General features: G+C 35.2%; 1 protein-coding gene and 1 non-coding gene across 2 annotated transcripts; both read left to right on the top strand.

Moving 5' to 3' along the window:
* The first annotated feature begins 9,587 nt into the window (after positions 1 to 9,587).
* LOC105134302 (piezo-type mechanosensitive ion channel homolog) lies at positions 9,588 to 25,034 on the top strand. The gene is made up of 21 exons (XM_011038657.1): positions 9,588 to 10,015; positions 11,053 to 11,133; positions 11,772 to 11,931; positions 12,059 to 12,192; positions 12,747 to 12,903; positions 12,994 to 13,180; positions 13,468 to 13,583; positions 13,696 to 13,780; positions 13,909 to 14,124; positions 14,210 to 14,387; positions 14,915 to 15,046; positions 15,265 to 15,438; positions 15,581 to 15,814; positions 16,169 to 17,692; positions 18,411 to 20,878; positions 21,378 to 21,773; positions 22,509 to 22,667; positions 23,340 to 23,843; positions 23,946 to 24,081; positions 24,204 to 24,348; positions 24,501 to 25,034. The coding sequence occupies exons 1-21, from the start codon at positions 9,967 to 9,969 to the stop codon at positions 24,634 to 24,636; spliced, it is 7,371 nt and encodes a 2,456-aa protein (XP_011036959.1). The 5' UTR covers positions 9,588 to 9,966; the 3' UTR covers positions 24,637 to 25,034.
* A 393-nt stretch (positions 25,035 to 25,427) lies between these two features.
* TRNAS-UGA (transfer RNA serine (anticodon UGA)) lies at positions 25,428 to 25,509 on the top strand. Its single transcript has one exon. It is a non-coding gene; the product is annotated as a tRNA-Ser (tRNA).
* The last annotated feature ends 462 nt before the right edge of the window (positions 25,510 to 25,971 follow it).

The raw sequence follows: 25,971 nt of genomic DNA on the forward strand, positions 1-25,971 counted from the left end.
CTCTTTCTATGTTGCCTCTTTTGTGTACTAGAGGAAGATATCTCTTTTTCTTTAGAAGTTTCTTCATATTCCCCTTCATTTTCAATTGAAATTGATTGCTCTTCAGTGTTTTCTTCCAAGTTGACATTAACATATGATTTGGTATAATTTATGGTTGCCATGTCTTTTCCAACAATAATTATCATTGCCTCGTACATATCAAGTTTTTTGTTGAGATACTTGTCACGATTGGGATGTGCTTGCTCATAAAGTTTAGAATATGCAATTTTTTAGTTCATTGTATAACATTTTAGAAACAAAAGTAAATATAAAAATTAAAAAGAGTATAATATTTATCATACATTTACTTTTTCATCATATACATCTTTCAAAACTGTAATTATTTTTAAACAATCATCCTAGTCAAAACCACTTTTATTTTTAAGTTTGGTTATTATTTCCTATTCTTTTTTCACAGTTTTGAGATGATTGTCCACATGCTTAGGCTCGCATTGCATGTTGAACTTTTGATTGATTTCTGTAGCCACCTTAATAAAAGATTCTGCTTTAAAGGTTGAAGAAGGTTTGCTTCCTTTAAGTGCCTCCTTAACTAATATCTCAAGTAACATATGAGATATGGGCTTAGACCATGTGAAGTGCTTGCCCTTACATTTTTCATTCTGTATGGAACTCATTTCTATAAAAAAAGAAATTACAAATTTATACAAAATTAAATCATATAATATTTAGATTTAATAAATTTCATATAAAAACTACAATTAATATTTAAAAGAGAATACATAAAATACATAAGAACTTATAATAAAGTCAACATCTACTCCAAATACATAACAAAGATAATATAAACAGATATAATTAACACTCAATTACTAGTTTCTTTGAGTGTTATAATCATTCCATATATTTGATGCAATCATATCTCTTTCTGTTATCCACTCCCTATTCTCTTCCTTTTCCTCCCATTGACTTAAGTTGATTGTTCGTGTAATTGGTTCACTTTCCGAACATATTTCTTCCATAAAAAAGTCATAAGGATCAACTCCCATTATGTGATTATGAATGAATTTTGTATCCCAAAACAAATAATACAATAATTTTTTAACTTACTCAAGTTTTCTACCCAAACCATTTCAGTTCTTTATAACTGTATATAATCATCATTGTTGTAACCCAATTTTGGATTCACTAAGATTTTCTCGAATGTTATTTTATTTTATTATTCATAAAAAATCCAAAACAATTAAGAAAAAAAAAAACCCTATTACTATCTTTAGCTAATTAAACATTTTATATGTTTATTGCATATAATAAATACTTTATTATATACCTTCTAGAATTTTTAGATCACTAGATCTTGATAATGCATCACTTAAAACCTGTGAATCATGTGCATTTCATTCCTAGCCAGCTAAAACATATATAAACTTCTAATCAAAAGTTATAGCTGCTAAAACATTTTGTATTGTTTCTTCTTTTTGACCTCGAAACTTTCCTTGAATCTCAACAAGTCCAAAACAATTAAGAAAAAAAAGTTTAAAATTTTAAAATATATTTTTCTCGGGTCAACCGCATTTTTCCATACAAACCGATTCTACGAGTCAATATGAGTCAAACCATGTTGACCAGGATAAAAAATGAGTTTCGGGCCATTTCAGATCAAAACCAAAAATCATTCCATCAAAACCAAGTCCACTAGGTTAATATGGGTCCCACCATGTTGACCGGGATAAAAAATGAGTTTCAGATCATTTCAGGTCAAAACTATTATTTTCAATCAAAACCAAGTCCACCGAGTCAATATGGGTCCAACCATATTGACCGAGATAAAAAAATGAATTTCAGGCCATTTTTTGTCAAAATATTTTTAATGATTTAATAAAAACCCACAAGAGTTTAAGAAAATATTACATAAACATTTTTTATGCCCCTAAATTTTAATCACTGTTGCAATTCGGTGTTCTTTTAAACATTGAAAAGAGAGAGAGAGAGCAACATCCATTATTATTTTTTTTATTTACGTGGGGTATCCGGCCTAGCTTGCGCGCACCACAACTAATCCCCACGGCCCACTGAATATCCTGCAAACCCAGTAGGCATGTAAGGCACCGTGGGGGTGACAGGCGTGCACGCTAGGGCTTGAACCCAGGTGCAGTGGAAGAAGACAAGCCCTTTCCACCACTAGGCCAAGCCCTAGTTTGCGAGCAACATCCATTATTGTATTACCATATCCTATCCTTTGTGAGGATTATTCGTTGTTGTTTACTCGAGACAACATTATAATTCTAATACCAAGTATATAATATGATTATGGTATTGATTTTTCTAAAAATATTTTTTTATTTAGAAATATATAATTTTTTTTTTAAAAAAAATTATCTTTAACATCAACACATTAAAATAACTTTAAAATATATAAAAAAATATTAATTTCAAAAACAGTACCAAGCAACAAAACCAACCTAGACCCTTCAGCTAGCAGATAACCGATTTTATTATCCATAACAAGTTTCAACACCTAAGAACGATTTTATTATCCACAACAAGTTTCAACACCTAAGAAGCTATTATTATCTTTGAGAATGCATTGGATCTGCAAGTACCACCAATGAAGATTACACAGTGCCATGGCTGCTCATTATAGTGCATAAACCACTGATTTTCCTGCCCATTCAATATTATAAGAAAATTAATAAATATAAACAAAAATACCAACACTTTAACAATATTATTTTTCATTCATGTATCCATCAATAAACACTAACAAAAAAAACTAGATATATATTAAGTTATAACTTAAATATTTACCAATTTTCTAGTAGTGTTAATAATGATTTAAAATACAAGATATAACATATATTTTAGAGGGTTTTGATAATAAAAAAAATAAAGATTAGAGACGTGAGAAGGGATTTCTTGTTTTTCAATCCCGGGATAGCTAGTTTTTGTTAGTGTTTCAGCCCTTGGGCCTCCCGTGACTACGTAGCCTTAAGAAAAATATAAACCAAGTCACCTAACTATTTCCATAAGAGTGGAAAACATATGGTTCAACCCAACAATGGAGGTGCCTTTTTTTTATTATTTCTTTTTTAAGTGGGATCTCAAATTACACCCAAAATCAATAGAAACAATTAAGTGTCCCATTATTTTTAGAATATTTTTAGAATCAGAGTGGTACAAATATTGTAAATATATACTTTTCGAGTACAAAAAAAAAAGAATCTAAAATAATTATATACCACTAATAAAACAAAATCTTTGGTTTTGGCCTATAATTTTTAAGAACACAATTATTTGCTTCCTAATGAACACATTTTGAGTTGATCGTAATAGGTCATGAATTGTGAGAATATCACACAATTTATCTAAGACAACTGGTTTCATAAGGATTTGTTCAACGCAATATCTATCACCTCAATGCAAAATACTATCCATATAGAATTATCGTTGCGCAATTGCATTTATACGTGGTTCTCTTGGTATATAATTTCTATTTCTTTCTTGTTCAATAATAACTACCCCTATAATTATCATAGCTACAGCTGCTCTCATACATGCTGCATAAATAATCTTACTATCTATAAAAAAAAAAGTGAAGTTTTTGGCTGTTAAAACCTAAGGGAAATAAACATTAAAAAAGCATATAAAATAGTTACATAATCAATAAAATAAATCATACTAAAAAATATGCTAAAAAAAGCTGATTCCTAACATAAATAATGCCTTAAAGGAAATAATTATACAATGAATTTTGTATCCCAAAACAAACAATATAATAATTTTTTAACTGACTTAAGTTTTCTATCCAAACCATTTCAGTTCTTTATAACTGTATATAATCATCATTGTTGTAACCCAATTTTGGATTCACTAAGATTTTCTCGAATGTTATTTTATTTTATTATTCATAAAAAATCCAAAAAAATTAAGAAAAAAAAGTTTAAATTTTTAAAATATATTTTTCTCGGGTCAACCGCATCTTTCCATACAAACCGATTCTACGAGTCAATATGAGTCAAACCATGTCGACCAAGATAAAAAATGAGTTTCGGGCCATTTCAGATCAAAACCAAAAATCATTCCATCAAAACCAAGTTCACTAGGTTAATATGAGTCCCACCATGTTGACCGGGATAAAAAATGAGTTTCAGATCATTTCAGGTCAAAATCATCATTTTCGATCAAAACCAAGTTCATTGTGTTAATATGGGTCCAACCATATTGACTGGGATAAAAAATGAATTTCAAGCCATTTGTGGTTAAAACTATTATTTTTTGTCAAAAACCCGGTCCACCGAGTTGATATTCATATAAAGTTTTTTTTAGTGTTCCAACATAATTTTCGGTAATTAAAAATGATTTTTAGCGGTTGAAACGAGCTTTTTCTAATACTAATTTGAGTTTTTAGTTTTATCCCTATAAATATTTATTATTATATATAATAAAACAAAATTAATAATACAAAATTTTTGTCATCATAGACAGAGTAATTTTGAAGATGGTAAACGGGACAACTGTAACATTGAAATTTTTGTTTAAAGCAGATTGTGCCAAGATTTTATGTCCCCTCCTCATTAGCTATAAATAGCAGTGAAAATTATTTAGAGAGAAGAGAAGAAAAAAAGAGACGGGAAAAGAAAGAAAAGAGTGTATATTTTTTTATTACTATTCAGGTTTTTTTTTGCTTTTTCTTTATGCTAATAAGATGTTGATTTAAAAAAATAATTTAAAAAATATCAAAAATATCATAACCGTTAGATCTAATAGTTTTAGTTCTGGGCCTTTGATTTAATAGGATACAAAAGGGCTTACTACACTGAATTAAAATCTAAATCCATCTTAGCCCTTAAAACAATCTGTCATTCGATCCTGTTGTGCCACATCATCAGATGTACTAAGCACTCGGTGCACCAAGCAACACCAAAGCAACGCTCAGCCCATCCGAACTGTCTGATCAACTTGCAGATCAAGCCAATCACAGCCAAAGGATCAGTTCATCCACGATCCCATGGTTCACAACCTTCAGTTGTACTGGTGTACCATGCTTGCGTTCACACCGTAGCAAAATTTCAGTCCGGCGATCCTTTCTCTCTCATCTAATCTCCCATTTCCTACCGTTTAAAGCCTTCGAACCACCACAGAAAGGTTAATCGCCTCCTTTAAAGAAAAAACCAGGCAATTTTCATCTCTATCTCCTCCCCATCTGGCTGGAAAAAGGCCATGATTTTCGTCGGCCACCCAAAGCTTCAAACCGACGATTCTCCCACATCAGCCATCAACAGAAGTTGAAACTACCGTCATAAAAATCCTTTCCCTCAGATCTACCAGAATCAACCATTTTTTGGTCGGAAACCTCGCCGGGAAATTTCACGGCCTCCAACAGTAACCGCGAGTAAGTCATACGCGCCAGCAGAGGCAATTTTGTATTTTTATGAGAAATTCAAGGGTATTTCAGTCTTTTACCTTTACAGTGGCACTTAGCTAATTTTTTATTATTCCTAATTATATTTTTCATATTTTTATATATAAATATTTATAAATTTTCTTGCATGCTGTAAACAAGAAAGAAACCAAAAATAAATATAAAAGTAATAACGACACTGGTACAACACCCATCTTATCATGTCATTGTTCGTGGGTTCAAAGTCCAATTCTTAAGTATGGTTATATCCATTTCTCAACTATATGAAAATAGTTTTTTTTTTATATAAATGAATATTATTTGTCGACACGTCTCTGTTTTTTTTTTTAAAAAAGATCGATGTCAAAAATTTAAATACCAAATATGGATTATACCCATTATTTTTTTCTTTTGGTAATCTAGATGTAACTCTCTTTTTTAGGGTTAAACGTTAATATTTTAGACGAGTCTTCTATTTTTAGGGACTAATGTCATTTATTTATTTTGATGCGTCTCCTACAAACATTATTTGTCGACACATCTATTTTCTTTGTAGAAAAGAATCGATGGCAAAAGTTAAAATACAAAATATGGATTATGTCCATTGCTTTTTTTTGGGTAACCCAAACATAACTCTCTTTCTTAGGGTCGAATGTCAATATTTTAGATGAGTCTCTTATTTTTAGGTACTGATGTCATTTTTGACGTATCTTTTATTTTTAGAGACCGACGTTAACCATCTTTAAAAAAAAATTGCAAATAAGCTTAAAATATAATAGCATTTGAATCAAATAAAAAACACACAAGTAAGGGTAACCTTTCTCTTGAAAGGATGTTTTAAGGATGGTGTTTACTTTTCCTTAATCATAACTAACCCAGTACCTGAATCTCTAAGACTAGTGTTTAATTTGAGATTTCTAGTTCCCTCAAATTACTAGATGGTGACTCTAATAAAATCTTTATTTTCTTCAATCGAGAAAAATCTTTCTTTTTGTTAAATAAACAAGAGAGTGGAGCTGTCGCCTGATGTCGTGTAGCGACAATTATTATCAACGCATATAATATTTCACTATCTAATATTTCTACCCAAACCAATTCCCCTTTTATTACTGTGCAGCATCATCAACCGTTGATTTGGACTTAACTATATACTCTTCACTAAAATATGTTTCAATTAAATTACCAGGCTTGGAATCCACATTTTCACCCAGCTTAACTACCAGGAAACCATTGTCTAATATTTCTACCGAGCATCAACGGGTATAATATTTCACAATCAAGATTTTTACCCAAACCAATTTCCTTTTTATCATCACCAACAACGCACACTGTGCATCATCACCAACGCACACACATCACGCCTAGAAAGCACTGGAAACGCATAAAGTATAGGAAACGTATATCATCAACTTATCAATAGAGAAGGAAAATCACATCGAGCGGGTCGAGTTTTACTGGAAGAAAAGCAATTGAAGAAAAGGAGAGGAAGATGAAAAGATCGAGGGGACGATTAAACAAAAGGAGAAACAGAGCATGAGTTTGCTGTGTTTTTTTCACAGAAACCAAACAAAATGTTTTGTTTGGTTTCTGTGAAAAAAACACAGCAAAGCCGATTTCTGTGAAAAAAGCATAGCATGGTAAAAATGGGTTTGGGTTTGCTATATTTGATTTCTGGGAAAAATACAGGGGTTTTGGTTTTTTGTGTATGGGTTGCCTGGTGAAGAGGTGGATCGGCAGGGAAGGAAATAAGGTTGAAAGGCGCCTTCGGCTAAACTCAAAGAATGGTGATTCTTTGAGTTTGCTATGATAGTAACAGTGGCAAAATGAAGGAATGGTGATTATCTGGAGTTTGCTGTGTTTGTGTATGGGTTTGTGTTTGGTTTCTGGGATGAATTTTGGGTTTGCCATGGTTGATTTTTCCTAGGGGTTTGGGTTTGTTGTGGTTGAATTGGTTGCCTTCCTAGGGGTTTAGGTTTACATAGAGTATGAGTTGCAATAAAATTAACAAGATAAACAAGGAAAAAAATGTAGCAAATATATCACAAGATTTATGCCATTATTATAATTACAGATTAAAAATAAAAAAGATGAAAACATAAGATAAATAAAGACATTTGAGGAAAAACAATTACCTAGAAGAAAGCTGAGAGATGCTTCCAATTGATCTCTGTAAATTATTTGGGAGAGAAAAGGAGTTTAGAGATTTGTATTTTGGGACAGTGCATGTTTTGTCAATAAGAAAAAAGGTAGTGTTTTCCTTACAATAAGGAAAGGAAAACACTTTCCAGCCATACAACCTTTCTTTTTTTCTTTGACCAATTTTTCTTATGTTTACCAAACATGAGAAAGTGGGGAAAATGGTTTCTAGAAAAATGAATTCCTGGAAACAAATAAAACATTAGTGGAAGTTCAATTAATACCATCATTAATGTCATTATTTGTGCCATGTCTTAAAAGTTTTGTCTCCTTCATTATGCCATAATTTATGGCTTCTTGTTTGCCATGAAAGAGTATGAGAAGAGAGAAGGGCTGCAATGGCAGCAACCTTGATGTTATTGCAACAGCTGCAAGTGCAACAATGAAAGATGTGAGTTGAGTTTCTGGCTGACGTGGCAGTGATGGCGTGTCAGATGAGGTGGCAGGTGACGTGGCTGCTAACTGTGCAGAGCTGCTTCTGTGGCTGCTAACGTGTCGGGTCAACCCGGTTCAGTTGTAGGAATTTGGGCGAAAAAGACGCGTGGAGAGCGTGAGGCGCCTCGGTGCGCTTGGATAGTGTAGTCGGCAGCGCGTGTTGGCGCGTGCGGGCATGCAGGACATCGGTTCTTCACCGGGTTTTCACCAGTGGATTCCTCTTGTCTTTCTTTTCACGATGGTATGTTCAAAAACACGTTTTGAGAACCTTGATTTTTGAGTTTGGATCAAACACCCTCTTTTTCAAGAACAAACTCTGATACCAATTGTTAAGACATTCAAGCATTCAAACACACATCAATTTACGCAGTTCAACAACTTGCCTACTCCATGGAGCTACTAGTTTGTATTAATTAAGCTTAGAAACAATACAAACAACAAAACAAGGAGGAGGAGAAAATTCTTCTTTACTTAACTCAACTCTTCTCTAGCTTTCTCTCTGTGTTTCACACACCCACATACGCAGCTCTTCACATCTATATATACAAAAATGGGAGGGAAGGGGCATAAATCATGCCATGATTGATTTATGCCACCATTTATGCCCTCCACCATGTGTAAAGTGAGAGTTAGGTATTCCCACTTGCATATGGTGGGATATTGTTGTCTCCACTAACATAAATATGATAAATATATAATAATAATAATAATAATACCAGAGATGCAAGCTCTATCCTGAACTATCTAAAACGTTGTAAATTAAGGTGGGAGTATTGTATACGCATCGGTGAAAGTAATATTTATAATTAAAGGGGCATGAAAGAAGGTAAGGTTTTTGTAGTGAAGTTGAAATCTATACAGAAAAAAATAAAATAAAATTAAGTTCTTCGTCGATTTACAACTATTATATATATATATATATATATATATATATATATGTTCAAGAATGAGTTACAAAAGAAGAAATTTAGTGTTTAATGGTAACTTATACTTGTTGAGAATAATAAGATTGATGTTGAGAAGTTTTAAAGATTATATTTGATACGATTTTTGCAAATTAATTAATGTTATTTTTTCATTTTTGAGTCATGAAAAAGTCACAAATACATCTGATTAGATATATTTTTGAATTAAATTAAAAGTTTATTAAGTAAAAATTTGATTTAACCAAAAGTTGATATTTTTAACTTATAATACATATATTCTTTTAAAAAAATTGATTTGAATTATTTTCACTGAACATTCTTCTAACTCAAAGTTATTTTAACTTATGTTTGTCATAAATCATTTATAAAAAATAACTTTTAAATTATAACTTACAGTATAAAAAAAGAAGAAGCAGAATTGGAATGTGCATAAGTTAAAGGGACAAAATTTGAAGTTTCCCTTAAAAATTACTGGCTCCACTCATGGGCATAGAGCATCTTCATATTCCAGCTTCATTTTCCTTTGCACAGCATGAATTCAGTTGCCTATTATTGAGGAAACATGACCCCAATGGCAGGTGGCACCACAATAGTGTTGCCTTTCTGCAAATGCTACACGCATGCATATGTTTTTTTTCTTCTTCTTGGAAAGCGAAAACAAGGGTCCATAAAAATGAAACCTTAAAGACCATTTTTTGCTCGTTGGTATTACCTTAATTTCTTCCTAATTATCAAATACATTTCAAGCTTTCATTTTTTTTTGTCTTTTTGTGAACATGATTTTTGGCAATGAAGGGAAACATTTTGTTGGACTTTAGGATTCAACAAGAAATCCCATTTGATATTTCCCCTAGTTATAATCATTAAGTTTTGTAGACAGCTTTTTGATTGCTCTTTTCGGCTTGTTTTGGATTTTACTCAATTGGGATTTCATTGTTTTCATCAAAGATTTGACAAGAATGATGCAATCTTAGCGGTCTGGGGATTTATTGTTGAGAAGGTAGGGTGACAATGAGGGGGTTCGTAAGTGGATTTGTATTGCCTATGCTGCTCTTGGCAGGTTAGCACATTCTGTTGTCATGATCCCTTCTTTCTTAAGATAATTGTCATGCATTAGTCTGCCATGTTCATCTCTTGGCAGGGAGATTTCTATATATGTAATATTTGAAAGGGAAAAGCCATTCAGATATTTTGAAGTGGTTAAGCATTATACATCCATTGTGCCGTATCTAGTGAAATGTTTCAAATTTCGAGAATTTTTTCTTTTGTGGATTTACTCTTTGGCATTAGCTTTTGTTAGGTTGAAATGTAAATAGCTGGGAAAGTTTGCAACCTCTTGCTTTTTTATGGGATTCTGCAGTCAAACATGCTTGTCAGGTGCCCATGTGTATAATTTGAGATTTATTTTTGTACTTAAGGTATTAGCTTAGGCGTTACTGGGTAAGCTGTAAGTTGGTTCTGCTTCAGCACTCCATGGATATCCTTAATGCCTAGTGCGTCTTGTCAATTTGGTTATGTTCCTGTGCATAAGCAATTAAGCCTTTGTTTTGATTTATTCAGAAGAAAAAATAGATACAAGGAGATAAAGAAATAAAGTAGCTATCTTCATACATTCAGCAAGAATTAGTATGACATTAATCAGAGGAGAAGTTTCCATCAAAGTGGGGTTACTTGTAGCCTTACATTTTTCGCTGGTGGAAGACCTCGTCCTTCATTGATATCTGCTGAAAGTGGATGTAGTAAGAGATCATCTGAAATAAAATGATTTTGATTTTCTTTGGATTTAAACTGAAGGCTTCATTATAAATATAAACTATCAAACTGCGTTAGATTTTTCTACTTAAACCATGATGTCAAATGTGTTGAATGGGCATGATAAGATTTTAGTTGTTGAATTGCTGATATTTCAACCTGTCAACTGAATTGGGCTATAAGCAGTTCTAATGGTAAATTTCCTGTCTTTTAAGTTTCATTGAGATTGAATTTTACATATATTTGGTGTTGTAATCTGCTCCTGCAAAGAGGTTTGGTGGTGCGCAATTCAGTCTTATTCTACCAGCTAAATCCTTCTCTCATTTTCTTCCCTATTTCATCCAGCTGCCTTGTTCAATTGGAGTTTGATATCTCTGGCCGATCTGTTAGCCTTTCTTTTCATTCAGCATAGTGCACCAAAAAACGGTAAGCAATTGATGTTATATGGGGTGTCTTGATTATCAATGTTGTCTTGCTGTGTTATATCACATACGGTTCCTGTTCATGTCCAGCCCTGAAGTTCAAGTGATTAGGGCTTGAGCGCCATGAATGCTTTTAATGGTTATCAATCACATGAAAAGCCAGTAAGGCATTTTCTATGTTGTTATGTTGGTTTTCTCTATTGCAATGGTATTGCAAGATATTGGTATCACCAAATCTTCTTCCTCTTAAATCTGCATTAAAAGACATCCTTGCACTTACCATTCATACAGCTCTAGATTTTGTGAAGTGGCTATGTATGGTAGCTGGTCCGTCCATGCCAGGACACAGTGGTAATGCATGCACATCACACACATATATGTAAAAGCTAGTTCTATATTTTGAAAAGTTACTTCATCCTTTTTCTCCATTTTTATCTTGGCCAGGGTCAAACTTTTTGTATATTTAGGTGTGCAAACTAAATGGTCCTCCACTCACTTTGTGCACCTGGTTGTGTGCTCTCTTGCATATGAAGTTGCCATTTTATTGAGTGAATTGTTATGTTTCATGTGCTCAGGAAGATTATCAACCTCTCGGAAATTGTATAATGTTTCTTAAGTCATACTTTCCTCATTGGCTAATAGGCTTGCGATCCCGAAGAAGATCCCTTGTACCATGGTGTACTCTTACCCTTTCCTCACTGGCTATTCTTTCAAGTGCAACATTTCATATTATCTGGGCTTTTAAGGGGGATGATTGGAGTGTTGCTGATGCTCAGTGGGTCAGGTTAGTTGGTTTCCAAAGGTAAGGTCTGATGCCAAAAACATCTTTTTATCTTTTTCATTGTAGAATTCCTTCAATGCAGTTTCAAGAAGACACATAGTTACTTCTTAAGCAAATATTCTTTACTATTGCAATGCTGTGGTTGCAGTGTTCAGACCTGGGGCTCTCCATCTCTGCTGTATTTTTTGGTAATCCACGTATTGGCAGCTTTTGCTGCAGTAATTGAAATCCACACAAACAGATTTGATCAGGTTCTATGGAATTCCCCAGAGATAACTATAGGTTTGTCATTGTAGCCTGAGCAATAGAATCTTCCTGAGTTGAGATGTGTTCTATTTTCTCTTTTTAAGCACAACTATGAAATATCTTTCCACTATCGTTCTCTAGTGATTTAGTTTGGAGACAGCTTTTCTTGAGCATTTATGTGATCGGGTTTGCAAACAAATAGTAAAATATTCTTCAACTTCAGCACTTGATTCATCTTACCCTCCCAAATCTCCTTTTGATTTTCTATTTTATTTCAGCCCTCGTGTAATTAGGTTCTATAGAATCATTTTCCAGGACAACTTCTCTTGTCCAAAATCAACATGTTTGTCTGAAGAGAATCCTTTTCCCTAGTTTATTGAGTTGCCAGAGTCATTGCATCTGAATCATTGAAAAATTTGCAAGTTTCCATCCTCTGGCCAATCATATAATCGCTTGTAATGCCTAGATGAATTTCTCCAACTATATTTTTTATTCACAATTAATTGGCTTGAGCATAGATTATTCTTCATTTGTTAAATTACTATGCCCTCAGGTGTTGATTTTGGATTATTTCTTTTGATCCTTGGAAGGTTCTCATCTCAGGGTTTTATGCTGCTTATTGTTGCCTGCTGTACAGTTGGTTGTGGGAATTAGTCACCCGTCTTGGGCATCTTTACCATTTTTCATTTGTAGCTGTATTGGACTGGTCAACTGGTCTCTAACAAGCAACTTTCTGGGCCTATTCCAGTAAGTTTCATACACTTGGCTGACTAATAGTTGTTCTTTTGAATGAAATGTCAGCTTGACTGATTTACTTTAATGTGTATGGGTTTGAAGGTGGTGGAGGTATCTTTTCATTTATGCAGGCTTGAACATTTTCCTGCTGTATGTATACCAACTTCCCATCAAGGTTTCTGGGACGATTGAATGTGTAGCTGGTTTCATTGGTCTCTATAAAATACCTGCACGACCAGAGCTTTCAGAAATTTGTTCTGGTCTTTCACTTCTACTTTTCTACATTATGGTGAGTGGAACTTGTTTCAAGTTTATATAAATTTAAAAGCAGATTTCATAATATCTGATTGCTATGATTTAGACCAAACTTATTGTAAGTGCTGATTTGCAACGCTGGAATTGCATGTGAATTCTTTGGAAGCAGAATGCTAAAAAAGCAACAAGTATATGCCTCTTAATCTACTCAAAAATATATTTTAGCGCTACACAAGACAATTTCTCATTTCTTTTTCTTGTTCTTATGGGAGTGCTTCATTTCCTCAATCACACCATTCGCTGACATTCTTTCCATAACAGCTATCCTGGATCAGATGTGATCTGACAGAAATGAATTTCATCATGTCAACAAGAGAAAACAATTTGAATGAGCGATTGCTTCCCCTTAAGCATTCGTTTTTCATTTCTGAATCGAGGTAATTTGCTGTGCTGCTTTATAATATGAACTTTAAGTATTGCTTCAGCTTGAGCCTTGACAATTTTTTTATGGTACTTGATGCTTTACTTTGTTCCTCATCTTTATCCTAGATCTGGTGCAAGGAACACCAATGTGTTGTTGAGAGGAGCAGTTTTCCGGACCTTTAGCGTCAACTTTTTTACTTATGGTTTTCCGGTAGGCTTTGGCATTAACTCTCTTTTTTATTTCCATCTTCTTTTCAGAAATAATTCATCTTGCAACTGATTTCTACTATTCTTTAGTTGTTTTCCTTACTTAATACTGTTTTGTATCACCCGTGGCAGATTTCCTTGTTTGCTCTGTCATTTTGGAGTTTTCATTTTGCAAGTTTATGTGCATTCGGACTACTTGCTTATGTTGGCTACATTCTATATGCATTCCCTTCACTGTTCCGCTTGCACCGATTAAATGGTCTGCTGCTTGTTTTCATTCTCCTATGGGCCACCAGCACCTATATCTTCAACGTGGCATTTACAGTCCTGAATAAGAAAATGTGGAAGGTATTCGTCATTGAGTGCATCTTTATGTCCTGTTTTCACAATCATTAGAGATTACTGTAGTAAGATCTTTTGAACATGTTTTCAGGATGTGGAAATTTGGGAAACTATTGGCTTATGGCATTACCCAATTCCGGGATTTTATCTTCTTGCACAATTTTGTCTTGGTGTCCTTGTTTCTTTGGTCAATCTGGTGAACAATTCTGTTTTCCTCTACTTGTCAGATGAGGATAGGGAGCTTTCAAATCATGATTTTGTAGTTGAAGGTGAGGAAAGGAAATAGTCTTACTGGACTATTTGCACCAATTTAGTTGATTTCTGCAGCTGCATGGATTCACTTTGGCTGACTGTTTCGATTCCTTTATAGCACGGTTGTTTCCTTTTCAGTTGACATTGTTTCTTCCTGGTACCTAGATAGCACGAAATAATAATTGTTAGAAGAAAACTGTGGCAGCAGTGGTTTCACACTATACAAGAATAAAAGTTAAGAGGAACACAAAATTCTAGAGAACTTTTTGTGGACGAGGAACATTTCCTTTCTTTCTTGATTATATAGCCACCCCTTGGTCCTTACTGTAGCTACACTGACACATCATAAGTCATGAAAGTTTAGAAAGGGTAAGAGCATAGCATATGGATGTGTTCACTTGATGCTGTCTTTCTTCACAGTTGATTGGAATTCAAAGATACAAATTTCGTGAATTTCTTTTTGATGGTTTTCAGTTTTAGTTTAGTTATTCTTGGAATATTGCCATGGTTGTGGGCCATAATTTCAGTTGCATTTACATTTCAGAGAGTGAAGAAACCAAAGTATTGATTGTTGCTACAATAGCATGGGGACTTCGCAAAAGCTCCCGTGCTATAGCACTGTTGCTGATATTTCTTATTGCATTGAAACCAGCAGGCTTCATTCAATCTGTATATAGTAAGTTGAAGTAACGCTTCTTATTCATATGTGTATCTATGTGATTCACTTTTCACATGATAAAAACATTCTTCATAGGTGTGAAATTCTTTTAGTGCATCCAACTGTTTCGCCGATATTTATCATTTTCTTCTGGATATCTTAGTGCATTGTGTTATGATTTGACAATTTCAGTAGACAATGTACTAACCCTTGCCAATTTCTGCTTCATGAATCAGTGATTTTCTTTCTGATATATCTGTTAAGCCACTTGATCAGCAGAGAGATACGCCAATCCCTGGTTATTCTATGTGAGGCACATTTCGCAATGTTGTACATTCTCCAGCTTAAACTGATATCAGAAATCTTGAAACAGAAATTCTCATTTACTACGAAACTTCTTTCACAATTAGGTAAACAGCAGATTTTGATACTTGTTATTTAGGCTCCTCATCTGAGTTTCTTTGTCCTAACTCTCTTTTGAGAGCACACAATCATTTGTGTTTGTTTGTTGATGCAATTTATAAATACCTTATCTTTCATTAATTGCTGTAGGTTTTCTTAGTCAAACTAGCAATGGGGATTTCTTGAAGATCATAGCGCTTGCATGCGTTTGTACCATCCATAATCATGGATTTGAAATGCTGTCCTCATTTTCAGCAGTTGTGCAGAATACTCCTTGCACTCCAATTGGGCTTTCCATCTTGAGAGCTGGTCTAATCAAATCGGTTCTGTTATCAATTCATACATCAAGATCCAGACAGAACCACGATAATAACTCCTCTCATGGTATATAACTCATCCATTGTTAAAATATTCTTAAAAATGATTTTGGTTTTTGCTTTATGACTATTCTAAAATGTGCAAGTGTTTCTGATACTGGCTACCATCTATTTTTACTGATGAGAAGGCTTAAAACTAAGTTTAAACCTTAGGGAGATGTTAATAAATATTAGCATCAGAACCTCTGACATGATATAGTGAGTTTCCAGGGCAAAGATTATTTCTGTAGCTTTTCTGATTATTTTACCATGTTGCCTTTATTAATTTTTAGAACTTATAACATGATCCTGTTTGACCATGCCTTTTAATTTCTCTGTTGTGAAAACGCTATCAGGTTTTTAATATATTTTTCTTGTTCAGAGAAAAAGATAGTATCATTTCTCAATGCAACAGGACAAAAGTTTCTTTCAGTATATCGATCATGTGGAACCCCCATTTCCCTTCTGACAATTCTTCTTTCGGTGTACCAAGTAAGACCTAATTTTATTTCCTTTGGCTACCTGTTCTTCCTTCTACTGTGGGTGATTGGAAGACAACTTGTGGGGAAGACAAAAAAGCGCCTTTGGTTACCACTGAAAGTTTATGCAGTTGTGGTGTTTATTCTCATTTATGGCTTGAGTGTCTTCTCCAGTTTTCGCACATGGTTGTCCAGCATGGTTGATGTTTCTTTTGCCTTTGCATATAAACCAGAAGCTTCCATTTTGGAAAATATATGGGAGTCCCTTGCTGTGTTGATTGTGATGCAACTTTATAGTTACGAGAGGAGGGAAAGCAAAAACTTACAATCACGTTATGTTAATGCACCAAAAAAATGTTCCCTTATATTTATGAAACGTCTTCTGATCTTGCACAGTGAGAAGATATTAAGTCTTTCCCTTTTCTATGCATCTCTGTCCCCTTTAAGCATATTTGGTTTTCTATATCTTGTTGGCTTGGTTGTTTGTTCAACTTTACCCAAGTCTTCTAGGAGCCCATCAAAACTGTTCATCGTTTATTCAGGACTTCTTGTGATGATTGAGTATCTTTTCCAGTTATTCATTGACCAGGACAAGATTTTCTCTGGTCAAAAGCAGTCTTCTCTGTTTCTTTTCCTTGGATTGCAGCTCTACAAGCCTTCGTTCTCAGGTCTAGAATCAGGCTTGAGAGGAAAAGTTTTGGTTATTGCTTCATGTATACTTCAGTACAATGTCTTCCGTTGGATGGAAAAGAGACCGTGCAGTTTTGGAAATGTTAGAAAAGGGAAGGAGCCTTGTGCTTTGTTTGGTACATCAGAAGAGGTCTCAAATGAAACAACAGAAAGTAAGCTATCAACAGCTGCTAGCGCCCTTTCAGAAAAAAGAAAAGACGCAAGACGCAACTCATGGCCATCTCTCAGCACTTCTGTACCTCAGGGGCCAGATCCTACATCCTATGAAACTGGGGTCACTGAAAGCTACACACAAAAATATTTATGCATCTCTGGAAGTTCCAGAGGTGGCCATAAGTTGAATAGAAAGAGGATTCGTATCTTGAGAAAAGAGAGACTTCACATGCAGATTGCTACTTTAAAAGTGTTCCTGAAGTTTTGGATAGAGAACATGTTCAATGTCTATGGTCTTGAGATTAACATGATTGCATTACTTCTTGCCAGCTTTTCCGTGCTAAATTTCATCTCTTTGCTCTATGTTGCATCACTTGCTACTTGCATTCTGCTACCTCGGGGCATCATACAAAAACTGTGGCCCAAATTTGTGGTCTTATTTGGTTCCGTTATAACCGTTGAGTACTTGGCAAGTTGGCAGACATCCTGGAAGCAACATGCCCTAGTTGATGTAGAGGTGCCTTGCAATGACTGTTGGAGAAGCTCAGCTATGTACTTCAACCGTTGCAAAAAATGCTGGTTAGGTATCCAATTCCAGAAACTTGTTACTTTTTTACACATCATTTTATCTTTCCTTGCATCACTGCATTTAAAAACTGTGCATTCCAAGGGTTTCACTTTTAGCAAGTTGATCGTTTTTTTATGTTAGAGATAAAATGGTGTTGCTGCAGCTCTAAAAAAGTATCAATGATCTGTTAGAAAATCCGACCAGTCTCCAATTTTATTTAGTTGTCCATAAATACATTTAGTTAAAGTGCTTTGCTTTGGATTTGGTTGTCTATGGCCAATTTAGATTCATTTCTCTGGCTTCACATTGAAGGAACTAAGCCTATTACCCTTTCATATTTAAGCTACAGATTTTTTGGTTTATTGATATCAACTAATGTCATTCTTTTTTTTTCTTTTTACGACCCATCAGTCTCTTTTATTATGAAATCTTGAAACCACTTTACAGAATCAGCCCATGTCTTTAGATGCCACAAATAGGAAATGTATCACTTGACTTCCACTTGTTCTTTAGAGGAATACAGAAAACTTGCCTCCTTCCATGGAGCAGATCTTATGGCTAAACCATGCACATTCTCTTCAATTCACTCTTCTCCTTTTACTCTTTCGTTTACACACACACACACACACACACACACATGCATGCATCCCTTCAGAACATCCTGTCTACTTCTTTGTCTATTGAGCCATCTCTCTCAGATGTTAAAACTTCACAAACAAGGTGCTTTTTATCAGGAACCTTGGTCGATGATCCTCGAATGCTCATCAGCTATTATTTGGTTTTCATGCTATCATGTTTCAAATTCCGAGCTGATCGCTGGTCCAGTTTCTCAGTATTAGAGACATATCAGCAAATGATGTCCCGTTACAAGAATTCATCACTGAGTGACCTCTCATTTGAAACAAAATGCTTGTGGACTATTCTTGACTACCTGAGGCTTTATAGTTATTGCCACTTGCTGGATCTTGTTCTTGCTTTGATTTTAATTACAGGGACACTTGAATTTGATATTCTACACCTTGGATATCTTGGTCTTGCTTTGGTTTTTTTCCGTATGAGGCTTGAAATACTAAAGAGGAAGAATGAAATCTTCAAGTTCTTGCGGATGTACAACTTCGCTCTTATTGTTCTTTCTCTTGCGTATCAATCCCCTTTTGCTGGGGACTTCTGCGAGGGGAATTGTGAAACAATTGATTACATAAGTGAGGTGGTTGGATTTCATAAATATGATTATGGTTTCCGAATTACTTCAAGATCTGCCCTTGTTGAGATTGTCATATTTATGCTGGTAGCACTACAGTCATTTATGTTTGCAGCCCAGGATTTTGACCATGTGTCTCGGTATCTTGAAGCAGAGCAGATTGATACCATAATAAATGAGCAAGAAAAGAGGGCCGCTTGGAAAACTGCACAATTGCTCCAGATCCGTAAATCAGAAGAGCAAAAGCGCTTGCGTAATTTGCAAGTGGAAAAGATGAAATCAGAAATGCTTAACCTTCAAACCCAACTTCACAGCTTAAATACTTGTGCGAATTGTGGTGACATTCAAAATGAAGGCATTAGACGGCGGAGAAATAGTTCTGTAAATGCAGATGCAGGGAATAGCATCCTGGAGAATCTGGAAATCAATTTTAGGAAGCAACCAGTTAACTTGAGTTCTGATTTAATATATTCTTTTGATATGAATGAGTCTCTTAGAAGTGAAAGATTTGGAAGCTCATCCACAGTAAACTCTAGAAATCATTCAATGGATTTTCTTGGTGACGTCATATTGTTAAATAATAGAGCTGATAGTTATGAGTGCTGGGATTCACATAAAACGGATGTAGAAAGGTTCCGAGTAAAGACAAACCCACTAGTCTCAATAGTGCATCTGTTCAGTGATGGCGTTTCTCAAGCAAAATCTGTTGGTAAGATGGCTGTCTCCAACATTGTGACTTTCTTTAACATAAAACATGAAGAACCTGATTCAAGTGATGATTCCTCTGACAGTGATATGTACTATGAGATAGAGAATCAGAATATAGGTTCTGAACCTATTGAACGAGCATTTTCCACACAATCTGATAGTGTGCAGACTACTTCTGCATACCGGCAAATTCAGTTGATCCTCCTTTACATGTGGGAGCAAATGCGATCAAACAATGATATTGTTTGTTACTGTTGCTTTGTCCTAATATTCCTATGGAACTTCAGTTTGCTGTCAATGGTTTATCCTGCAGTCCTCTTCTTGTATGCACTCTGTGTAAATACTGGGCCACTTGGCATATTCTGGGTTATTATGCTGATTTACACTGAGATGTGTATATTTGTTCAATATCTATATCAAATCATCATCCAGCACTGTGGATTGACCTTCGATATTAGTTTGCTTGAGGAATTAGGATTTCCTACACATAAGATCTTGTCATCTTTTGTAATCAGCAACTTGCCTCTTTTTTTGGTCTATTTATTTACTCTCCTACAAACCTCCATAACTGCAAGAGACAGAACAATTACTGATGCCCGCTCTCAGAAGAGAAGAAACAATTTCCAGGAAGAGGTGGTGCAGGGTTGCATGATGAGAATAGAAATGCTGCTTTTGCCTGCTAAAAATGTTCTGAAGCGGCTGATTAGAAGTCTGTTCAGGTATTGGAAATCTCTCACACAGGGAGCAGAAACTCCACCTTACTTTGTACAAGTGTCAATGAAAGTTGATGTGTGGCCTGAGGATGGCATTCAGCCAGAGAGAATTAAATCAGGAATAAACAAGCTGCTCAAGGTTATGCATAATAAAAGATGCCAGAAGAAAAATCATTTGCACTCAGTCAGCAATATCCGTGTCCAAAGCATTGAAAGAAGTCCTGAAAATGATAATATTGCTCTGGCTGTTTTTGAGGTGCTTTGTGCCTCTCCCTTGACAGGATGCACCAATGTGGATCTTTACAAATCACTAACTCCAGCAGCTGATGTAGCCTATGAGATTCTAGAAGCTCATCGTGCTGGTATTGTTAAGGAAATAAGATTTCCTTACCCAATTCTATCAGTGATTGGCGGAGGAAAAAAAGATATTGATCTTTATGCCTACGTGTTTTGTGCAGATTTGGCTGTCTTCTTCTTGGTAGCCATTTTCTACCAATCAGTCATAAAAAACAACAGTGAATTTCTTGAAGTTTATCAGCTTGAAGATCAATTTCCAAAAGAGTTTGTTTTTATCTTAATGGTAAACCTCTTTCCTTATGAGACAGTGTTGATATTGCAGTGCAATCCAAAGTTACAGTTTTATCAATTCTCCATGTAGAATCAAAGGTTTGAAGAGGTCAATTTAGAGTCGCCCCATTGTACACAGACACACATGAATATATGGAATATGTATGTGTAATTACTAACATGGAACTATCAACAGAACCAATGGCACCCATCATTTTCAGATTTTTGTGAAACAACTATGTATCGATCTTCATCATTAGCAGATTAAGTTTCTGTAAAAAAACCAGGCCCTTAAATCAGTTTGTTTTGATAAATGACACACATGCTCTTTCCAAAATGATTTTGTCGCATAAAGTTCAATCTGTAATTTAGTTTCCCCCCTAGTTTTTTTTTTTTTTTTCATACTGTGAGCAGACTTGACAATGTGAATTCAGTTTCTTGTTATTTTTCTCCTGTGAATCTTTGGTGCCAATATATTTTTCTGAAGGACATCAAATGGTTTCTTCTTGCAGGTGATATTTTTCTTAATTGTGCTCGATCGTGTTATATACCTTTGTTCATTTGCCATCGGAAAAGTCCTCTTCTATCTCTTTAATCTTGCTCTCTTCACATACTCAGTCACAGAGTATGCTTGGTACACAGAGCCACAACATAGGCATGCTGGAAGATTAGCCCTCCGAGCTATCTATCTCACAAAGGCAATTTCTCTGGCTCTTCAGGCAACACAAATACGATTTGGTGTTCCACATGAAAGCACTTTGTACAGACAGTTTTTGACAAGTAGTATCTCACGAATTAACCATATGGGCTTTCGAGTTTATCGTGCTCTGCCGTTTCTTTATGAATTACGATGTGTTCTTGATTGGTCTTGCACAACTACATCTTTGACCATGTATGACTGGTTGAAGGTATGCTTTACTGATATCATTTTCAATGCCTATCCAAATAACTGGAGTTTGGAATGTTGCCCATTCTTCAGCTAGTCACTATAGCTTTTTATTATCTTCTCCTTCCATGTGCATGAGAATGCTTCGCACAAAACAGTGTAAAATATCTTCCTTGTAAGGTATCTAACAAATAGATAACCTCCTTAGATTTCCAAAGCCATACATCTCCCATTCTCTGCCTTTCTGATTCTCTAGAAAGGAGAAAAAACTATACCCTGAAAACGTAATATACTTGCATGTCATTTATTTACACATTCACATATTCATTTATATAAAGGTCCATCCGATGGAACTTTGTAAACCCCCAGCATCTTCCTGAACTTGTTACATTCTTTACTCGCTGATTGTCTGCACCCAATTCCCCCTTTGTTCTATTCAACATATGATGTAATATCCATGCAGCAACTTCCTTTTCATTGTGCTATCTTTTATTTCTGTACTATCCACCTTTCTACGCATTTCTTTATATGCTTCTCGAGTTAGTTCTGTTTGCAACAACTGAATTGCACTGTACTTATCCACCTTTCTATATTTGAATGAGTATCTGTATCACTACCTACACTGTGGTGGGTTTCACTGTTTACTTGATTGCTACTGTGCTTTATTTTTTACTTTTTTTCATCTCATTTGTCATTTGAGCACATAAGCTACATAATCTCTTTCCCCTGAATCTAATTTTAGCACTTTGTTTTTTAGTTAGAGGATATTCATGCAAGCTTGTTTCTTGTCAAATGTGATGCGGTTCTGAATAGAGCAAAACACCGACAAGGAGAGAAGCAACCGAAGAGGACAAAATTCTGCAATGGGATATGCTTACTTTTTGTATTGCTGTGTGTTATATGGACTCCTATTTTGGTAAGAATCTCATATGCTTTCTGGTTCCAGTTCTTTTTGACAGTCCAAGCACAGTCTATTTTGTTATCTGTTGGTTCTGCAAAACAGATAATTGAGATAAAACACAAGGGTCTGTACCTTGAAATTATGAACTTGTCAAGGATGAAGTTTTAATACCTGGCTATATTAGATAACTTTTGGAGAAATAATGCTTTTTGAATTTTGAAAAGTGAGCATTTTGATTAGAGAATCCTTTGGTAAAACACAGAAAAAGATACCAAGAGCATAACCCCGCTGCATAAGCAGTATACCTGGAAAATACCAAGAATCAACAAACAAGCATAATAGAGATTTTTAGAAATAGCCAGAAATATCATCATTATCTGAAAGAAGATTAAGACAATAATAACAAAAATCAAGAAAGAAAATCTGCTTGTTGCGGCTCTGCTTTCTCAAATGCCTGATCTTTTCTCCTCCTGTGAGCTCCAGAAGAGACAGTAGAGCACCATCCTTCAAACAGCATTACCTTGTCTTAAATCTTTTTACATAACAGCATGCTTCTAGATATCTTAATTTTTTGTTGGCAAACAAGAATCATTGGTTTTTATATCTGCCACTGCATGTTGGCAATGGTGACTTCAGGTTCATAAGTTGTCATTTTTATAAATTCTGAGGCATACATTTTCTGGGCAGATGTACAGCAGTGGTAACCCCACTAACATTGCTAACCCTATCAAAGATGCAAGCATTCACATTGATATAAAGACACTTAGTGGAAGACTTACATTATTTGAGACAACTTTGTGTGAAAAGATCTCGTGGGATGAACTTGATTCACATGATGATTTGGATCCACAAGGCTATCTAAATGAATATAATGAGAAAGACATCCAATTAATATGCTGCCAAGCTGATGCTAGCACATTGTGGCATGTCCCCCCAGTGGTCCAGACCAGATATATGAGATCTCTTAGATCGAACATGGACATCATCTTTTCCTGGCAATTAACAAGAGATCGGCCTAAAGGAAAGGAAGTCGTGAGATATGAATTAATTGTTCAAGATGAGGACCTTCCAACGTACTCAGAAGTAATGGAAGTGCTAAATGGCACTACCAATAGCTTCAGAATATTTAATGTTTATCCAAGATACTTTCGTGTCACTGGATCTGGTGAAGTGCGGTTGCTTGAACAGTCGGTATGTCAGCTATTTCCATTTTTCCAACCTGATGTCAATGAATATGTAAATCAGCTATGATGCAAAATGGTGAAAACAGAAGTTGACCTTCTATGTACGCAGGTAGATCTTGTCAGCGGGGATCTTGTTCTTAATCGTGGGAATCCAGAATGGTGGTCTTTCCATGATATTGATTTGTCATCTGGATGTGGCCAGTTTGGAGGACCTATGGTTATTATTGTATCCGAGGAAACACCACGTAAGTACTTATTAAGAGTGTGACCACCACAGCTTTTATATGTATTTAGAAACTCTCTGCCTATGATGGTAGGAGTTCCTCCAGTCCCTAAAAGATTAACATGAATTCTGGTATTTCTTCAGAGGGCATTCTTGGTGAAACACTAAGCAAGTTCAGTATCTGGGGTCTCTACATTACCTTTGTGCTTGCAGTTGGCCGTTTTATCAGACTGCAGTGTGCTGACCTCAGAATGAGAATACCCTTCGAGAATCTTCCTTCTTGTGACAGGTAAGCGAGCTTTGTCCGTTGTGGACATTTATTCATTCCACCCTATATACATAGTAACCGTATGACAGTGTGTGTCGTTGTGTATATAATGTTTGCATGTTCTAACCCTCTCCAAGAATCATATTACATGCTTTGTGCTGGTGTTGTACCAGGTTGATGGCGATATGTGAGGATATTTATGCAGCAAGAGCAGAGGGTGAGCTTGAAGTAGAAGAGGTTCTTTATTGGACACTGGTGAAAATTTATCGGTCTCCGCATATGTTGCTTGAATACACCAAGCCTGACTAGATCTTCAGAAGGTGCAATATCAAGTCACCTGCAACCACGCCAACCTGAAATGCTGAAATTTCTTACGAACTTGACTGAGAGACCAGGAAAAATTGCAATGGGATTTTGATTTTTCTGGCAATGCTGCTGGTCTGCTAATCAAATGGAAGGAGCTCACTACATTTTATAGCCTTATTTCCTTTCTCTGGAGGATTTCCCATGTCTTGATGCAAGGTTGTTGAGCAACCAAAGATAGGAACCAATATAGCCCATGTAAATTTTGTTAGGCTTCATGCAACAGAAATTTTTTTCTTGACAAAGGAAATTCCAAACTTTGAACTCATAGTCAAGCAAATTGAACCTAACAATTTTCTGTCATTCTGAAATGATGAGTTCCATTTTTGGGACTGTATTTCTACATGTACCAGTGTCCTGTTCTAGTTACATTAACTTCAAGTGACAGAACCCTTACTAGCTAGGTCTCCCAGCAAATCTTTCTCACCTTTTAAAGATTTTGAGTAATATCCTAAAAAAGGGGCCATCATAATGAAAAAATGTTAAGCTTTCCAGACGACTGCTCGATTCAACACAATCATTTAATACAGAATATTGGCCGATTAAAAAGGCACCTCTTCCTTGAGATGGATTCTTAGAACACAAACTTCACACGCTAGAAAATGCCTCCTCCAGAACCCTTCTCCTTGAAAGCACATTATCCCTGTGTTTAGAGTTTCAAGATTGATCCTTCATGGAAGTGCAGGAGAAGGATACTTATATATATATTGTTAAAAAGAGAGAGCCGTTACAAATCGGTCGATATGTCCGAGTGGTTAAGGAGACAGACTTGAAATCTGTTGGGCTTCGCCCGCGCAGGTTCGAACCCTGCTGTCGACGGTTCTTATTTGTTTTTTTAATAAATAAATATTTATACCATGTAAATATATTTATGTATACATAATATATTTCTTGTTATGTTTATTTTGCATATAATATCTATATTTTATTTATTAATTTATTCAGACATTCAATCCAAAATAACGACTGTTTATATATTTTTTTAAATCATCCATTAAAATCTGTTTAAATAAATATTAATCAGTTCGAGTTAAATTTAAATCCCTGACCTCTACCTGCCACCAGTTTTTTTATTAATACAAGAAAATTGGATTTTCATTCCATGAAGGGCTATATCACAATTCAAATGAGAAAGCCATAGGTATCAAAATGCTGAACTAAACCAGGCCCAGATAAGGGCATTAAATACAAAATAGAAGCCCAAACCTAACACAAAACAGGCCCGATTGTAAACTTCTGCGTGCATGCACGCTCCTCCCATCTGCTAAGAATGCTGCTTCC

This window comes from Populus euphratica, unplaced genomic scaffold (genome assembly GCF_000495115.2).
Source record: "Populus euphratica unplaced genomic scaffold, PopEup_1.0 scaffold158.1, whole genome shotgun sequence".
Taxonomy (NCBI): domain Eukaryota; kingdom Viridiplantae; phylum Streptophyta; class Magnoliopsida; order Malpighiales; family Salicaceae; genus Populus; species Populus euphratica.

Bases quoted from the DNA above. Each gene is read 5' to 3' on its own strand.
- LOC105134302 (XM_011038657.1), top strand. From the start codon at position 9,967: ATGAGGGGGTTCGTAAGTGGATTTGTATTGCCTATGCTGCTCTTGGCA. The intron at 11,932-12,058 runs GTAAGGTCTGAT...CTGTGGTTGCAG, and splicing joins AGGTTAGTTGGTTTCCAAAG to TGTTCAGACCTGGGGCTCTC. The intron at 24,349-24,500 runs GTAAGCGAGCTT...GTGTTGTACCAG, and splicing joins AATCTTCCTTCTTGTGACAG to GTTGATGGCGATATGTGAGG.